General features: G+C 34.5%; 2 protein-coding genes across 2 annotated transcripts in view; one reads left to right on the top strand and one right to left on the bottom strand.

Moving 5' to 3' along the window:
* Positions 1-17,911, top strand: part of LOC140063606 (polypeptide N-acetylgalactosaminyltransferase 13-like) — a 103,959-nt gene that overhangs the window by 12,216 nt on the left and 73,832 nt on the right. The window lies entirely within an intron of this gene.
* On the bottom strand, positions 3,122-7,360 carry LOC140043578 (uncharacterized). The gene is made up of 3 exons (XM_072088103.1): positions 6,068-7,360; positions 4,012-5,710; positions 3,122-3,222 (listed from the first exon to the last, which is right to left on the bottom strand). Exons 1-3 carry the CDS (start codon positions 7,358-7,360, stop codon positions 3,122-3,124), a joined length of 3,093 nt encoding a protein of 1,030 aa, XP_071944204.1.

A 17,911-nucleotide genomic window follows, 5' to 3' on the forward strand; every position in this document is an offset into this window, starting at 1 on the left:
CGTCATAAATTCAATTGTATTTGGGCTAGGCTTTATATTTGTATTATAGATGTAGGCCTACTGGGCCTAGCTTATTATTGTCAATAAATAGTTTTATTTATGCATTTAATATCCAATCGGCTCTTAATTATTTATTTAATTTATTGTCCATTCCTTTCATATTACATTTTTTTTTCAATCATTGGATTCACGCCCAAACATCAGGGTGTCTAGAAACCCAGATCTAGAAAACTCAGATCTCAGATATCTGAGTTTTCTAGATCTTGAAAACTCAGATATCTGACTTTTCTATATCTAGAAAACTCAGATATTGAAAATAGACAATCCCGGTAAATAATAGCCGACCGTCAGCTGTCGTCGTTTGTGCAGCCATGTGTCGTGTAGCGTCCGTCTCTCTGCAGTCTACCTCTGCTATCTCAATCATATTGAAGAAATAACAGGAGAAGCCTGGTACAACGAAACAAGTTGACGAAAATGGACCTTGAAGTAAACAACATAACAAACAAAATAAATGATTGGAGATCGACAAATGGACCTTTTTTTAGTTGGACTTTATGCTTTCGCCAAAATGATTTTGATTATCTATTTTATCATGTCATCACCAAAATGGCTAAAGCAGCCATTTTATTTTTCGCCAATCTGGAAACGTTTTCAAAACTAAGAACAACTAGATTTAATTCGTCACTATGACGAATTATAGGTTATATGCATTGATTTAAATAAAGATAATTGATTTTTAAAAGATATATTGATTGATTGATTTTCTCAGAATCTTTAATTATTTATAATATATGATAGGACCTTGCTAACGCGAACACCATAGCCGGTATCACAATCCGATCAAAGATCCATATGCGTATAATGTCAGATTGTAATGTAATAATTGTAATGTAGATAATGTAATCTAGATTTCATTATAAATCATGTGTATAATCTATACACTAAGAAATAAATTTGAACAAACAATACGGATAATAAAAAAAAAATCTTATTTCGTTTCCCAAGGTGAGACTCGATCTCGGTACCTTGAATGCCATAGACACGAGCACAGACCACCGAGCCGTACACAACTGACTAAAAGTTGTAGAAAAATTCCTCCGTGTATTTACTATGCAGTAACCACTTTGATGCAAATAGATTATTACATACCGAAATGAATTATAATTTTTTACTATGATGACATCTTTAAAATGTATACAAATGATGCACTGTCAAACTACATACTTTTAACTTTAATATATGAATTTTTGAAGGAAGAAAGTTAATGTTAAGTTTGTTATTTTGGCCTAAGAAAATGTCATAATTTGTTTGATTGTCGAAATTATTTTTTTTAAATTTAATATGCAATTAATGATGACTTAATCAACTTTTGTTCTCTTTATTTGATAATAAATCATACATATGATACATACACTTCAAGAAAATGAAATAAAAAATAGGTGTTCTCCTGCATTCTGACAATATATATTAATTTTAAAATTTAGCATATTTTCACCATTTTGTTAACTTATACGGGCGTAGCCAGTCACTTTTGACGTGCTCGTATAACGCAATTTCGAGTTGAAACCTGAATCAAATATGATGATATTATTAAAGAAAGATTGTAAAACAGAAATCGGGCAAAAAGAGTGCGCATTAACGTTTAACGCGCAGTGCGCGTGCAAAAATCTGCGCACTCATGGCAATTTTTTAAACGCTTAAAATTGCCTGAAACGTACTCTAATTTCATCGAAAATAAATTTTGACAATTTTGAACATTTTAAGCGCGCGTACCCAAGCGTTATATGCGCTACGCACGTAATTTTATTGCCATATGATGAAATATGACCTGAAATTTATGAGTACCAAATTTTGTTTAATTGTGATTCATGCTTGTGAAGATATGATTACAAACTTGATTTCCTAAAATCGCGCGTAGACCGCGTAATTTTTGATTACGCATCGTGAAAATATAACCACATCGATTCCTGGCCATGAGGAATATACTCTGAAAACTTGACTTAGCTAGATTAAACTGATGCCAAGATAATGCACGGACAAAATAGTGCTAAGGAAAGAATAAATAAATAAATAAATAAATAAAGATTTTGACAGAATCAAGAGGTTATATGCATATCATGCATATAACCTAATAAAGGACGCCCTCTCAATCATTATTTTGTCAGAGACTTTTTATTGGCCGAATATGCCCGACTCCTAAAATAATTTGTAAATCACGCTCTTTTAGAAACTTAGACATTGACTCATTTCAACTTTTGCTTAAAGACAAACTTGCTGTAATCTTCCAATGTACGATAACGCTGTTAGATCGATTCTTGACGATATCTGCCCAGTGAAAACATGTGTGCGCAAATTTGTTAGCAAGCCAAGCTGGTACACGGATAAGATTGACAGCGAGCGACGTATCAGACGAGGACTTGAACGTAGATGGAGAAAGACTAAGAGCGACATAGATAAGGCTATTTTTGATGCGCAACAAAAACTTGTATGCAATCTTGTAATTAAGGAAAAAACTACATATTTTAAATCTATTTTTGTAAACTCTAGACCCAAAGAAATGTATAATGCACTGTATAAACTGTTAGGCAAATCTAAGAGTAGTATTCCTACGTGCCATTCAAACAAGGTTTTATGTCAAGATTTTGCTCATTATTTTAGAGACAAAGTTGTAAATATTAAGGCTTTTATTGATGATCGTCTAGTTGAAACTAACAGTAGTGGTATAGTCACCTTGCCTGTACCAAGTCCAGTCCATTAGACCCTATGCCTACAATCATGGCTGCTTAAGAAATGTACTCAGGTGATCTCCCCTGTTTTTACGCACATTGCAAATAGTTCATACACATCGGGTGTTTTTCCACAAAGTCTAAGAATAGGTGCTGTTACACCTATCCCTATCATTAAAAAACCCTCACTTGACCAAAATGTTTTGGCAAATTTCCGACCTGTCTCAAATTGGCCAACTCTTGGGAAAACTTAATTGAAAGGCCAGTCTTGAGTGCTTTTAATAATTATTGTATTGAAAACGACCTCATGGAGCCGTTACAATCTGCTTACAAACCCAAATTTAGTACAGAGACAGCACTGTTAAAGCTTAAAACTGATATCCTGCAGGAATTCTCTAAGGGTCGTGTGGTGATACTGGTACTTCTAGATTTATCCGCAGCCTTCGACACGGTAGATCACCATATACTTGTAAGTTGTAAACAGATTTAAAGATAACTATGGGGTAATAGGAAATGCTAGTACCTGGATTAAAACATACGTTGATGACAGATATTGTAAAGTCACTTTAAATGGATCTGAATCAAGTAAATTTCATCTTAGCTCCGGTGTCCCACAAGGGTCCACAATTAGTCCCCCACTTTTTACCACTTACATTAAACCTATTGCTGACATTATTAAGTCTCATGGGATACTTTTTCATCTATACGCAGACGACACTCAATTGTATACCAGCTTTAACCCTAAAGTGCCAGGGGATCTCGAAGTTGCCATTTATAGAATTACTAAATGTATTAATGATCTTAGTATTTGGATGTACAAAAATCAAGTTAAACTTAATGAATCAAAAACAGAGTTTTTCTTTTCTTTCATTTATTTGGCATCTCAATAAATAACATTAAAAATACATCAATAATATATAAAATCACCTTAAATATTAATATACATGTACATCAAAAAAGCAAATAAAAATGGCGGGATTAATGAAGTCTGACGATGCACGGGAAAACACATAAAGTCGTTTAAAGTAAAACAACTTAATTCCAATGTGGTCCCTAAAAAGATAGTAATTATAATTTTAACAAAACAAACATTATAAGACGGGGTTCATAAATATATAAGCATATAAGCAAAACATCTGATATAATGGCACAATAATAATTTATCTATGTTTAATTTTGTAATATTGTTTCAATTCAGTTTTAAATTTAGATGTGTTGGAAATTTGTTTAATATAGTCAGGAAGGTTATTCCATTCTCTGATTGCATTAAAATAGAACGTATTACATTCTATGCCTTGGACTTTAGGTACAACAAAATTGAGTTTACTACCACGAGTGAAGTGACCATGTAAGTTATTAACTCTACGAAAGTTTTCGTTTAGGTATGAAGCACTTCTGCCCATAAATATTTTATGAACTTGGCTAATTTGCAAGAACTTTACTCGATATTTTACATTTAACAATCCATAATCGTCTAATTGATCAGCACCTATATGTCTTCTGGGTTCAACTCCTTTTATGAGTCTAACCATTTTGTTTTGAGCAATTTGTAGTTTTCTTTGGATAGCTTTACTGGTTCCACAGAACCAAGAAGATGCAGCATAATCAAAAACACATTGGATGAGAGCAGAGCATAATAGTTTACGATTCTTACAACTTAGTATCTTACGTTGGCGGTACATAAACTTAAGCCTATTATTAATTTTCTTAATGGTTTTACATGCATATTCAGAACACGTTAAATTTTGATCTATTTCAATACCCAGATACTTGACACAATTACTAGTGTTGATATTGTTACCATTTGTTGAGACATTAAAATTGTTAACATTTTTAGTTTTTCTCTTAGAACCAAATAGTATACACTCAGTTTTATCCAGGTTAATTGTTAACTTATTGTCTACAAGCCAATCACACAAGGAGTCTAGTGTTGACCCTAGCTTCTTAGAAATAATATCTGGATTTCTGTGTGAATAAACAATTGCACTGTCATCAGCGTATAGAAGGAGTTTACAATCAGGATCAATACAAGTTACCATGTCATTAACAAAACATAAGAACAAAAGGGGTCCAAGGATACTTCCTTGAGGAACCCCGCATGTAACAGTACAAGATTGAGAGCAATGATCATCAACAGTTACTATTTGCTTTCTTATTGATAAGTAAGATTTGAACCATTCAATAGATCCAATACCCATTAATTTAAGCTTATTACATAAAATGTCATGATCTACAGTGTCAAATGCCTTCTTTAAATCGACCAACACCATACCCGAGAAATTTCCCTTAGAAGTTTGGGTTTTAAGGGAATCAACTAAGTCTATCAAACATGTGTCAGTAGAGAAGGCAGCTCGAAATCCAGATTGATATTTATACAATACGTTGTTTTCAGTAAGGTATTTTTCGATTTGAATAAAAACAGCCTTCTCTAAAATTTTAGACATTGTACTGAGTATACTTATAGGGCGATAGTTTCCAATATCGGTTCTACTACCTTTTTTATAAAGAGGTATGACCTTGGCCTTTTTCATGTCTTCTGGGACTGTACTGGTACTAATTGATAAATTAATTATGTAGGTAGTGGGAACTTTTAGAATTTCAGCCCCATCTTTTATGAAGCGGGGAGGTATCTTATCGACACCCGTGCTTTTTGTCGCATTAAGTTTGTTTAATTCACTATATATAAAGTCTTCGTCCACTGAGTTGAGCATAAAGTTATTGCCACTAACGGTTCTATAGAAATCCTTAAGTTTGGACGACGTACAGTCATACACATTCTTAGGGGATGGAAGTTTACTGACCAAATTGGCTGCAATAGTAGTAAAATATTCGTTGAAGCAAGAAGCAATTTTGGCTGGGTCGAAACATTTAGTACCATTGGGCAGGTCAATAACCGTTTTAGCACTATCCTTAGATGTATTACTATAGCCTAGACCTTTAAACATTTTCCATAATTTTTTAGGGTTATTTTTATTTTCTTCAGCCTTGTTTAACAAATGATTTGATTTAGCTTTATTTATATCACGCTGTATTTTATTTCTTAGTTTGCGAAATTGTATTAATATGTCGGTATTATTCTTGTTTTTATTATACATATTTAATAATTTATCTCTGGTTTCAATGTCTTGTAATATTTCTCTAGTTAACCATGGTTCCGTTCTTTGTTTCATCCTAATGTTTTTAAGGGGGGCAATGGAATCAATAGCAGCCAAAAGTAATGCATTAAATTTATACAGAGCTTCATTTACATCTCCGATAGAGGTAACTACTGACCAATCGATATCTATTAGTATGTTTCTAAATTGATCAACGGTATAGTTTTTTAGTGATCTGATATATACATTTTTATGTCCATTGAACTTAAGTTTAATAGTTTTCCGTGTACAAAATGTCATTAAGTGATCGCTTAGACCTGTTGCGATTGTACCCGATTGGCTTATCTTATTCTCATTATTACATAATATATGATCGAGGCATGAAGCAACTGTAGGGCATATCCTAGTTGGTTCAGTTACTTTGTTACTTAAACTAAACATACTTAGAATTTGATTATAGCTATTCAATAAAGATGACTTTGTTAAAGTACATATATTAAAATCGCCAACAACAATTAATTCACTGTCCATTCCAATTTTAGATAACATATTTTCAAACAGAGTTAGAAAGTTCGTTTGCTTTGGTGGTCTGTAACATGTTCCAATTATAATGGGTTTGGTTTTAGGCAGGATCAGTTCAATCCAAAGTACTTCAGCTTCGTCGGATTCAATATCTGAACGCCGGTTAAACGCGATGTCATCCCTTATATACGTACATACGCCACCGCCTTTGCGGTCGCGATCTCTTCGTAGAACTGAGTAACCTTCAATTTTAATTTCGTTGTCAGATACCGAATCATCAATCCATGTTTCGCTAATGGAGATAATGCCAGCTTTACTTTTATATGCAATATCGCGCAGTTCCAGTAGTTTGGGGATCATTGATCTTGTATTTAAGTGTAGAATGTGTATTCCTTTCTGTTTAAACCGCATGAAGTCTTCAGGAGCGACGTTATAATTAAATAATGGGGGTGGTGTTCTTAATCCTATGTCATCGTTATGATTTCCACAGGAATCAAATGGGAGATGTTTCCAGCTGCATTCCACGCATACATAATCAAATTCAGTATTGTTGTTTACAATGTACTTGTATCTTTTGGGCGTCATGAAACCATCAGTACACTTTATATGAGTCCACTTATTACACTCATCACACGATATGGCTCTGCTTCTGGTAGTGACGCGCCGTTGACATTTACCACAACAATTGTTTGATACAGGTACATTCGCTGGTCCAGGATTGGATTCGATGTCACCACACCATAGTAAGCAGATAATTAAAGTTCTACATGCAAGCTGTCTGGGGTTCCGATGAAGATTATAATCATAATGCGAGAATTTTTTGGTTGATGTAAATAGGTACGTATAACACTCACCGACTACATTCTGGAAATCTTTCGATGTATGGTTATCCAGATAAATTGAAGAAGGGCATAACTTATGAATGACTTGTTCATGTTCAGGATGATGGTGTGATCTTTTTAACACCATAACATATAGTGACAGCGCCAGAAAAATACCATTCATACTTCCCGCCATATGATGTATCCTTATACACAAATAGAAAGGAAAAGTACACTCACCAATTGTGCTTGCCGAAAACAAAGGCCAGCACGTTTTTGCTCTGCAGCGGAATGTATCGAGTTATGCGGTAACAAAATGACAATGTGTCCAGGTGGTCATGGAATGCAAGTGAATTCGCTTCGTCATTTGGTTGTTAAAAGTCAATAGCTAGATTCTTAGTTAGTACCCTTATCCAATGTTCAGCAGGGTTACCAAAACGAAAATCAAATCAATCGAAATACAGTTACAGAGTCCAAACTTTCACTGTAAAACTACCGGTATAATACAAACAATCAAAACTAAAAAAATAGCAGGTTAAGATTCGGTAAAACAGCAGGTTAAAATTCATAAAAAACAGCAGGTTAAAATGCAATAAAAGTTGTTCAGGTATAGCATAAAATAGCGTTAAAATTGTGATAGCGAATTAATTCCAGTCATAACTCAGGCCGGTTGCAATAGGTCATCGGCATCTACTGTAGTCCCCTTTTACAATCAATGGTGTAGGCGAGAATATTTGAGTTGAAAGCAACTATCGGGGCCTAGCGGAGCTCGCTCTTAACACGACCGTTCTGGACGAAGTAGGAATTGATTTTTTTGAGTTATTAGTTTTAACTCCACCAAAAGTCGACATTAGTAATAGAAATATTCAACTGAATATTGGTGAAATTATTTTTAAACCCTCCTACACAGTTAGAAATCTTGGTGTGGTGTTTGATGTTTTTCTTCGTATGACACCCCGCATAGATAATGTCTGCCGTACTGTAAATTTTTTCTTAAGGGCATTGCGTAGAATAAGAAATTGTTTAGACAAAAAAACGTGTACCGAGGCTATGAGGTCACTAATTCTATCCAGGTTAGATTATTGTAACTCACTATTTGTTGGAATGTCCAAACATAACATTTCGAGATTACAAAAGCTTCAGAATCGGGCTGCCAGGTTAATTTAACAAGTACCTATGTTTGTTAGTTCTAGACCTCTGCTTTATGAATTGCATTGGCTACCTGTTGAAAGTAGAATCACTTTGTGTTACTTCATGTCTACAATTGTATAAATAATAATGCGCCCTGTTATCTGAGCAATCTCTTACGGGTGTATAGATGTGCTAAGAGAGGCCTGAGGTCCGAGATAGATCACACTAGATTGGATCACTGTTTCGAAAAGCGGACCTCTGGAAATAATACTTTCTCAAAATTTGGACCGGTGATGTGGAACGAACTCCCGTCTGTGATCCGGGAACAAACCAAGGTTTTAAAATTTAAAAAAGCCCTCAAAACACATCTATTTCCTAAGAAGTAACTCATTGTTGGGTCTGCTGATGTAAAGCGCTTTGATCATTTTACACTAATTTGGAAAAGCGCTATATAAATAAAATAATAATAATAATAATAATTGATAGAAAACAATTATATTTTACACAGCCTGTATATACTGTACTTTTATAGTTAGGCCTGCTAGCCTGGCCTAAATAGTCTAGGCAAGGCCTAGCTAGTGACCACCTGCATACTGTACAGTAAAGTAGGCAAACACGGCTAGCTACGATCTCTACGTATTTGGGGTCAATTTAAGGTCAACCTTGATTTTACGAATCCCTTGTTTTACGTACGCCTTTCGGTCCCGTACCGTATGTAAAATGAAGGTTCTACTGTATTTATCAAAATTTACCTGGCATTTTAGTAAATTACTTTAGTAAATTAATTTCGATAAATCTATAATTATATTACAATCATTGAATCAGTCCTGATTTAAATGCAAAATGTGCAAAATAGATCAAAAACTATACTCGTTTTGTATACGAATAAGCTTTACGAATATGAAATGGGGATCAGCTCAAAAGTTTCACAAATGTGTGACGTATTCGTTTTCGTTATCGTATTCGTAAGGTTGCGAAAACCCCCTAATATTAATTACCGGTTAGAGTAAGACATCATTTTTAGGAATTTGTCAATAGCAGATTAATAGCTGATGGTCTGTGCACTACAGTATATAAATAATGAATATTCAAGTCATATTATGTGTGCATTGGTACAACAAATTGTATACAGTGAAAATAAAACATTTCTTTCACTGAATTATTTAGTTCTATTGCACGAATGCAAAACATCCATTATTTGTTTTACATTGAACGAGAGGCTAGGCCTGAATCATTTGAAAAAGCAGAATTTCAATTTTGAATACATTGGAGTACTGTAAAACAATTATAGACAGTGCACACTACTAGTACTATGAATAAAAATGTTTTCCTTTTTATATTTAATTCAGCATTTATATACCACTATGTTTTAATCAGTATTTTTTAATAAATACAAATGAAAAATAATGAATATGAAAATAATAAATTTTTACTGTACAGTTCAATTAAACTTTGACCCACGAAAGTCAATACCGTATTTCCCTTTTTAAATTGATCTTCCCTATGAACATTCACATTCAATTACAATTGATGACAAGATAGTAGTCATAATGATAATACAGTAGTTCTATGATAAAAAAGTTTTGTAGGCACCCTCTGTTAACAATGTTTTTTTTTGCTATTGGCCGAAAAAATTGGGATTCTTGGTCACTACAGGGGCCAAAAGGTCAATATGGTCAAAGTTAATTAACTACTGGGTGTATTGGAATATTTTTTGTGACAAACTACTCAGAAGACGCATATTTCTATTAATTCAAATCGGCAACTTTTGCCAAAAGTAGACGGAAACCCATTTTCTGAATACTGGTCAAGAAATTGGCGATATGAATATCTCAGCAACTGGTCAGATAATGATAATTGTGGTCTCAAATTACTCGTTTATATTTGTTCTTCTATTACTAATGTAATAAAAATCATAAAACTGTCAATAAACCCCTAATTTTGACCTTTGATATATAGCCGGCACAAACATTTTTGGCTTAGTTTAGAGAGCACACTTTTCATATCACAGAAATTGTTGGACGGATTATGGTCATAGTTGGTCTTACTCAGAAGATACATATTTATTTTCACTATAATGGATATTACTTTGCCAAAAATGACAGTAAAATTGGTCAAGAAAATGGCCATATCAACATCTCAGCAACCACTAGTCAGAAAGTAATCATTTTAGTCTAAAAAATTAAGTATACAGATATTTATATTTGCTCTAATACAATAGAAATACACAAAATGTTAAAAAACACCTTATTTTGACATTTAATCTATAGCTGGTACAAACATTTCTGCGTGGAGCACATTTACATTTTTAATAACCAGCGAATATTTTCTTGCTTATATCAAAATACACTCGTATTGATGTCACCCTAATGAACCAGAAAAGTGATACAGTAATTTTGGTCTCAAATTAATAGGAATGAATATGTTTATAACTTTAAAGTAAAGACGAAATAACAAGTTATGAAAAAATGAAGCCTTTCAGGTATCACATGATATATATTGAAACGCGTTGCCCACGATACACCATACGGTAGGCTACTTCAGGCCTGTAAACTAGTTTTGATAGAGGGGTTCGAATTTGAAAGCCTTTGATGGTAATCCGGGAGCCCATGAAGATTTGTTTAGCATTGCGAGTAGAAAAGGTCTGAGGCATAGAATATGTCAAGTGGGGTCCAGGGACCATCAAAGTTCCCGCCCCTGTACCAACTCTAGGGAGGAGGTTCAAAATTCCCCAAAATTTCAATTAATTAGCATAATCGAGTACATAAATGAAACCACTGCTAAAATGTTTTTTTTTAGTCTAATTGAAGATCTGTCATTTGTAAATGTCAACTAATTAGCGCTAATTAGCATTTTAATTAGCATGGTCGAGTACATTGATGAAACCTTGGACAATACAATAAGTACGTTTACCCAACTGAGAAATTCTCAAATGGCCGGTAGTGGCAATTGGCCAGGTGGCAGGGCCTAGGTGGCAAAAGGCCTAAGGTGGCAATATGCCACATGTGGCCTTTGGCAAAAGACTGGGTGGCTAAAGCCCAAGTGGTAAAAGGCAGAGTGGCAAAGGACCGGGTGGCAAAAGGCCAGATGGCGAATTGGCTAGGCCGTGAGAACAAAATGTGAAACCAATGTGGCAATGTTTATATTTAGAGACAACTGAAGATCCATCACCTGTAGGCCTACCTATACCACTTATTAAGAAGACCACTAATAATAATAATAACTAGATTTAATTCGTCACTATGACGAATTATAGGTTATATGCATTGATCTAAATAAAGATAATTGATTTTTAAAAGATATATTGATTGATTGATTTTCTCAGAATCTTTAATTATTTATATAGTCCAGTCAATCTAGCAAATATAAGGGGGTGACCCACCACTAATTGCAAAAGAATTTATTTCACTGCAGTGCATTTCAGCATGGCTCCCTAATCAACATACTAAAAGTCCCCAAAAATCTAAGCATGGGAAATTTGCTAATTTGCATAATATGCAAATTAGCTTCCGCCATTAGAAAAAAATCAAAATATTGCCATAACTTTGGATTGGACTGTCCAATTGAAACAAATTAAGTGTTCAAAGGTATGTTGTCATGGTCAGTGAACAAGATAAACATACTTTTAAATTAATTATTTGATTCTAATTTGCATAATATGCAAATTAGTTATTGAAATTGTGTAAAACAGATCAGAATTATGCTAAAACTTTAGTTTGGATGGTCTGATTTAAACAATTAAATGTTCAGAAGTATTAATGACCAATTACCATGATAGCCATATTTTTATTTCAATTCAGTATAATGCATATAATTTACATAATATGCAAATTAGCTCATAAATAGAAGTACCTTTATTCTGGGTACAAACATTAGACTGGAAGCACCTAACTAAATAAGCAAGTACCGGTAAGGTTTTGGCAGAAAATATAAATGAACTAGAAGTCATATATCAGAAAGTCAGCAAAAGTATTCATAATATATAAACAAGACAGTCATACCCTTAATCAAATTACAGTTTATGAATATTTACAAAATATGCAAATTACCAATAGACTGGATACACAAATATACAACAAACAAGTGGGGTTTTCCTGAATACATGAACCATATAAAAAAGTCATCACATCTATGTGTGAATATTGTACATCATGAATTTCAGGTTTTACCATACACTGCATCCAGATTGTTAGGAATCAGTTATATAAATCATTTTGGAACATTTCATAGAATGGGACTCATTGCCACTTTTACACCAGAAAAATGTCTACATAAACCTGTACCTAGAATGTCAGTTACAACATCATCAAAGTAGGCAGGATTAACATCAAAACTTTCAAATCCCAGCACACAGGACTTCAATCAATGGAAGTGTATGATTCAACGTATCATGTTGATCTTCTGTGGGACGTTTGCTCTTCGCCCCAAAATGCCTGGGTGGTCAGGTCTAATGCAGGCCGTAAATCATGGTAATTATCCTGGAAAATCATCGATGCGATTCCTGCTCATGATAGATTTAAATCCATCTGACATGTCATGTATCTTCTCCACACTCTCGTATGTTTGTGAACAAGCTAAGTCATACAATGTCACACTGGTTATTACATTTGATCAACCACTTTGGTGGAAAGCCATGATGATCATCGAATCAGAGCCAGATTGCAGTTATCTGAAGTCCATTGTTCTGAGACTAGGGGGCTTACATATGGAAATGAGCTTCTTGGGCTACATTGGTTATATTATGGCAGGAAGTGGTCTACAAGTGATCCTTGAAGTAGCATATGCAGGAAATGCCGTCAAGCATGCTGAGTGGAAAAGCAATCTCCAGAGCAGTCCGAGGACATCTCTTGGTTGATGCTGCCTTACATACCATATTACTAGCTAATGCATATAATCTTCCTATATCCCCTTTTCAACCTGATCAACTACAACACAATCGAGACACGGAAACAACCTGTGAGAACGATCAAACAACAGAACATTCAGAAGAAGTGGAAATAGAAGTTGATGCTGACATTATTCCAAACACACGGCCAGATCAAGATTTGCTCGAAGCCAGTAAGATTTTGGATAATCTATTAAATGATCCCGACGCTCATATTGACCTTTCCTCTTCAGATGTCCTTACAAGAATTACTCATAGATTGAAAGACGAGCGGAACTTACTTAGTGATAAAAGGACTGCCCAACTCTGGTTGCAATATTTGGACATGGTTGCTGTTTTAAAAAAATTCATAAAAGCTGAACGTGGGAATTGGACTTTACATCTTTCAGCAGTAAAGGATATGTTACCTTTTTTTGCTGCGGCTGGGCATAACCTGTACACAAAATCTGCGTATCTGTACTTGCAAAAAATGTACCAACTCGAAAAGACTCACCCCAATGTCTGCACCAACTTCATAAATGGTTTTCATGTGATTAGAAGAAGTGATCGGTACTGGGCAGGACTATCTACCGATCTTATTATTGAGCAAGTCCTAATGAGAAGTGTCAAAACAAGTGGTGGGTTAACGAGAGGTAGAAGCATGACAGAAGTTCATCGGTTGACCTGGGTACTGGGAATGCCTTCTTGTGCCGAGGTAAACTTTGCAATGCAAGAGCTCACCAGTGTTAACTACAACACTAGGGAGCAACACAAAGACGCATCACAATCTCGTCAAAAAAAAGACACAGAAGATACTTATAAACTAATCGAAGCATTCAAGGAGTGGGATCCATTTGGTAGTGAGTCATCACTGCGTAGCATAGTAAGTGGTGTTGCTGCTACTGACAATGTAAATGTTGACCAGGCAAGGTCTGTGGGCCAGCGTATACTTGAATCGATGGTTGGAAAGAACATTGATGAGTTCTCTTTCCAAAGAAAAAAACAAGCAGTCACACTTGGATCCAAAACAGCTGTTGTCATTTGCGGAGATCCAGTCCCAGTTGATCCACAATTACTCTTTCAGCGATTAAGTGTTATCGCAACACGTGAAGAGGTGGGAGATCCCGCAAATTTATTTAAATATGAATTTTGCAGTCATCCAACTGCATTATTCGATAATGTTGGGCTTCCAAGGGAGGCAAATAAGGCGACACTAGCCGATGCCCTTTGGGAGATTGTAAAGCAGAATCAGACAGACCCCCCCCCCCCCCCTAATGATCCACATTATGTGCTTGATTGTGGTGCCCTCTTGCAACGTTTATCATGGTCAAGAGGTCAAACATTTGACACTATTTGTCATAAATATGTATCATATGTGACAAGTCGGTATGGAATTCCAACTATTGTATTTGATGGTTATGAAGATGGACCTGCAATCAAAGATGCTACACACTGCAGACATACAGGCAGTTCCAATGGACCAAATTTTTTGTTTACAGGAGAGACTTTGCTAATTAAGAAGAAAAATGAATTTCTGACCAACAAAGTAAACAAGCAACGATTTCTTCATTTGCTGAGTTTACATCTTGAAAAGGCAGGTTATACAACAATTCATGCCAAAGGAGATGCAGATATCCTAATTGTCAAGACAGCAGTTGAGTCAGCAAGGGAGTTCTTGTTGGTGACGATCTGATTTGCTAATCCTGCTTTGCTATTATGGAGATACAATTGAGAAGGACCTCTTTTTTATACCAGAAATAAAGACCAACACCAAAAAGCACAAGGTATGGAACATACAGAAAACAGTGATGATCTTGGGGAATAAATTATGTTCCAGACTTTTCTTTGTGCATGCTTTACTTGGATGCGACACAACGTCGAGAGTATTTGGTATAGATCGGAAATGTAGCACTGAAGCAAGTCCAGAACAGTGTTGATTTCCAGCAATTTTCTGACCTGGTTACTAAAGAGGGTGCGACAAAGAAAGATATAATTGCAGCAGGAGAGGACTCTCTGATTCATCTCTATAAGGGCAAGTATGGTGAAAGTATATACGTTCTACGGTACAAGCGATTCTGTGAGAAGGTGGCAAAGAGTAGCACATGTGTTGAACCACAGACATTGCCTCCAACATCTGCAGCTACACAATACCATAGTCTGCGAGTATATTTTCAGATACAAAGAAAGAAACTGCTGCACAAATGAAAGCAGAAGAATGGAGATGGAAGGTAACTAATGGACAACTGCTGCCACACACATCTCCCGGCTGCACCTGAAAAGTTGATCAAGATAAATCAGATGTAACTGCAAAACTGGTTGCAGTACTTGCAGATGCACTTGTAAACTATATTCAATTAGTTGTACATGGATATGTGGGGTGTGCAAAGGTTCCAGTTGCACAAACTCTTCTTCAGTAGATATAGATGATCTCAGTGATAATGATTGATATGCTTTACAACATTTGAAATTCCAGAATCATAAAGTTCTTTATTTATTCCCGATTATTTTTAAACAGGTAAAATCAAGAACAATATTACACTTTAGATGATCCGAGTTTGCCTAAATTATATGCAAATTTGATTTAAATTTTAAAATCAATGTGGTTCTTTAGACATTGTTTTATTGAATCCAAATTCAAGATCCTTGTTGCGTGATTACTGTATGAAGGAGCTAATTACAAATTATACATAATCCTATTAATGTTATTAATATGCATATTTTCATTTCGAAAATTCACTATTAAAACAAAAATACGACATTTGCAATGTTAATTTTGAATAATATGCAAATTTATTCTAATTTATTCCTAACGCGTGTTTAATCTTTCTATTGACCATGAAAATGTGAGTTTTACTGCTTAGTTTGATTGAATTGCAGCATTTTATGCACATTTATAAAGAAAATAGATTAATTCATCATGAAAAAATGCTAATTTGCATATTATGTAAATTAGACAAATTTCCCATGTTGGGATTTTGGGGGACTTTTAGTATAGTGTTTAGGGGACCATACTAAAATGTATTGTAGTAAAAAAAATTCTTTTGCAATTAGTGGTGGGTGAAGGTACTATTTTGACTGGACTAATAATATATGATAGGACCTTGCTAACGCGAACACAATAGCCGGTATAACAATCCCGATCAAAGATCCATATGCGTATAATGTCATAAACCACATTTGTTGTTACATAATAATAAAGACATAAGTTAATTTTTATCTAGATTTCATTATAAATCATGTGTATAATCTATACACTAAGAAATAAATTTGAACAAACAATACAGATAATAAAAAAAAAATCTTATTTTGTTTCACAAGGTGAGACTCGATCTCGGTACCTTGAATGCCACAGACACGAGCACAGACCATCGAGCCATACACAACTGACTAAAAGTTGTAGAAAAATTCCTCCGTTTATTTACTATGCAGTAACCACTTTGGTGCAAATAGATTATTACATACCGCAATGAATTATAATTTTTTACTATGATGATATCTTTAAAATGTAAACAAATGATGCACTGTCAAACTATATACTTTTAACTTTAATATATGAACTTTTGAAGGAAGAAAGTTAATGTTAAGTTTGTTATTTTGGCCTAAGAAAATGTCATAATTTGTTTGATTGTCGAAATTATTTAAAAAAAATTTAATATGCAATTAATGATGACTTAATCAACTTTTGTTCTCTTAATTTGATAATAAATCATACAGATGATACATACACTTCAAGAAAATGAAATAAAAAATAGGTGTTCCCCTGCATTCTGACGATATATATTAATTTTAAAATTTAGCATATTTTCACCATTTTGTTAACTTATACGTGCATAGCCAGTCACTTTTGACGTGCTCGTATAACGCAATTTCGAGTTGAAACGTGAATCAAATATGATGATATTATTAAAGAAAGATTGTAAAACAGAAATCGGGCAAAAAGAGTGCGCACGTACTGAAACGTACTCTAATTTCACCGAAAATAAATTTTGACAATTTTCAACATTTTAAGCGCGCGTACGCAAGCGTTATATGCGCTACGCACGTAATTGTATTGCCATATGATGAAATATGACCTGAAATTGATGAGTACCAAATTTTGTTTAATTGTGATTCATGCTTGTGAAGATATGATTACAAACGTGATTTCGTAAAAATTTTTGATTGCGCATCGTGAAAATATAACCACATCGATTCCTGGCCATAAGGAATATACTCTGAAAACTTGACTTAGCTAGATGAAACTGATGCCAAGATAATTCACGGACAAAATAGTGCTAAGGAAAGAATAAATAAATAAATAAATAAAGATTCTGACAGAATCAAGAGGTTATATGCATTAATGCATACCTAATAATGTAAAATATTAATGGACGAAGACGGAATCCCAAAAAGATGAAGATCTTGTGGCAGGATTGAATGGTGTTATTGGTAGCAAAATGGTTGCTAAGATGACACGTAACATATTCTATGGATCAGACCTTTTGTACTCGCAATGCTAAACAAATCTTCATGGGCTCCCGGACTATGGACCATGAAGTAAAGCTCTATGGATGGACCAACCAATTATGATAAATTGTATTAAATTTGAAATACAGTACATCGGCGCTGATGTATGATGGTTTGCAGTGGAAGAGGTGGCGAGTAGGAGGGTCTTCACCACCTCAGCCCCACCGTGTTGGGATTGAGTAAGGACATTTTGAAAATATGGGCCTCTAGTTGGCCAGAAATTAAGTACAACTTTTATCAAAGTTC

Source organism: Antedon mediterranea, chromosome 1 (assembly GCF_964355755.1).
Source record: "Antedon mediterranea chromosome 1, ecAntMedi1.1, whole genome shotgun sequence".
Lineage (NCBI taxonomy): Eukaryota > Metazoa > Echinodermata > Crinoidea > Comatulida > Antedonidae > Antedon > Antedon mediterranea.

Bases quoted from the DNA above. Each gene is read 5' to 3' on its own strand.
- LOC140043578 (XM_072088103.1), bottom strand. From the start codon at position 7,360: ATGGCGGGAAGTATGAATGGTATTTTTCTGGCGCTGTCACTATATGTT. The intron at 5,711-6,067 runs GTATATATCAGA...TTGTTAAACAAG, and splicing joins AGTTCAATGGACATAAAAAT to GCTGAAGAAAATAAAAATAA. The intron at 3,223-4,011 runs GTAATACGTTCT...ATTACCCCATAG, and splicing joins TAAAGTCCAAGGCATAGAAT to TTATCTTTAAATCTGTTTAC.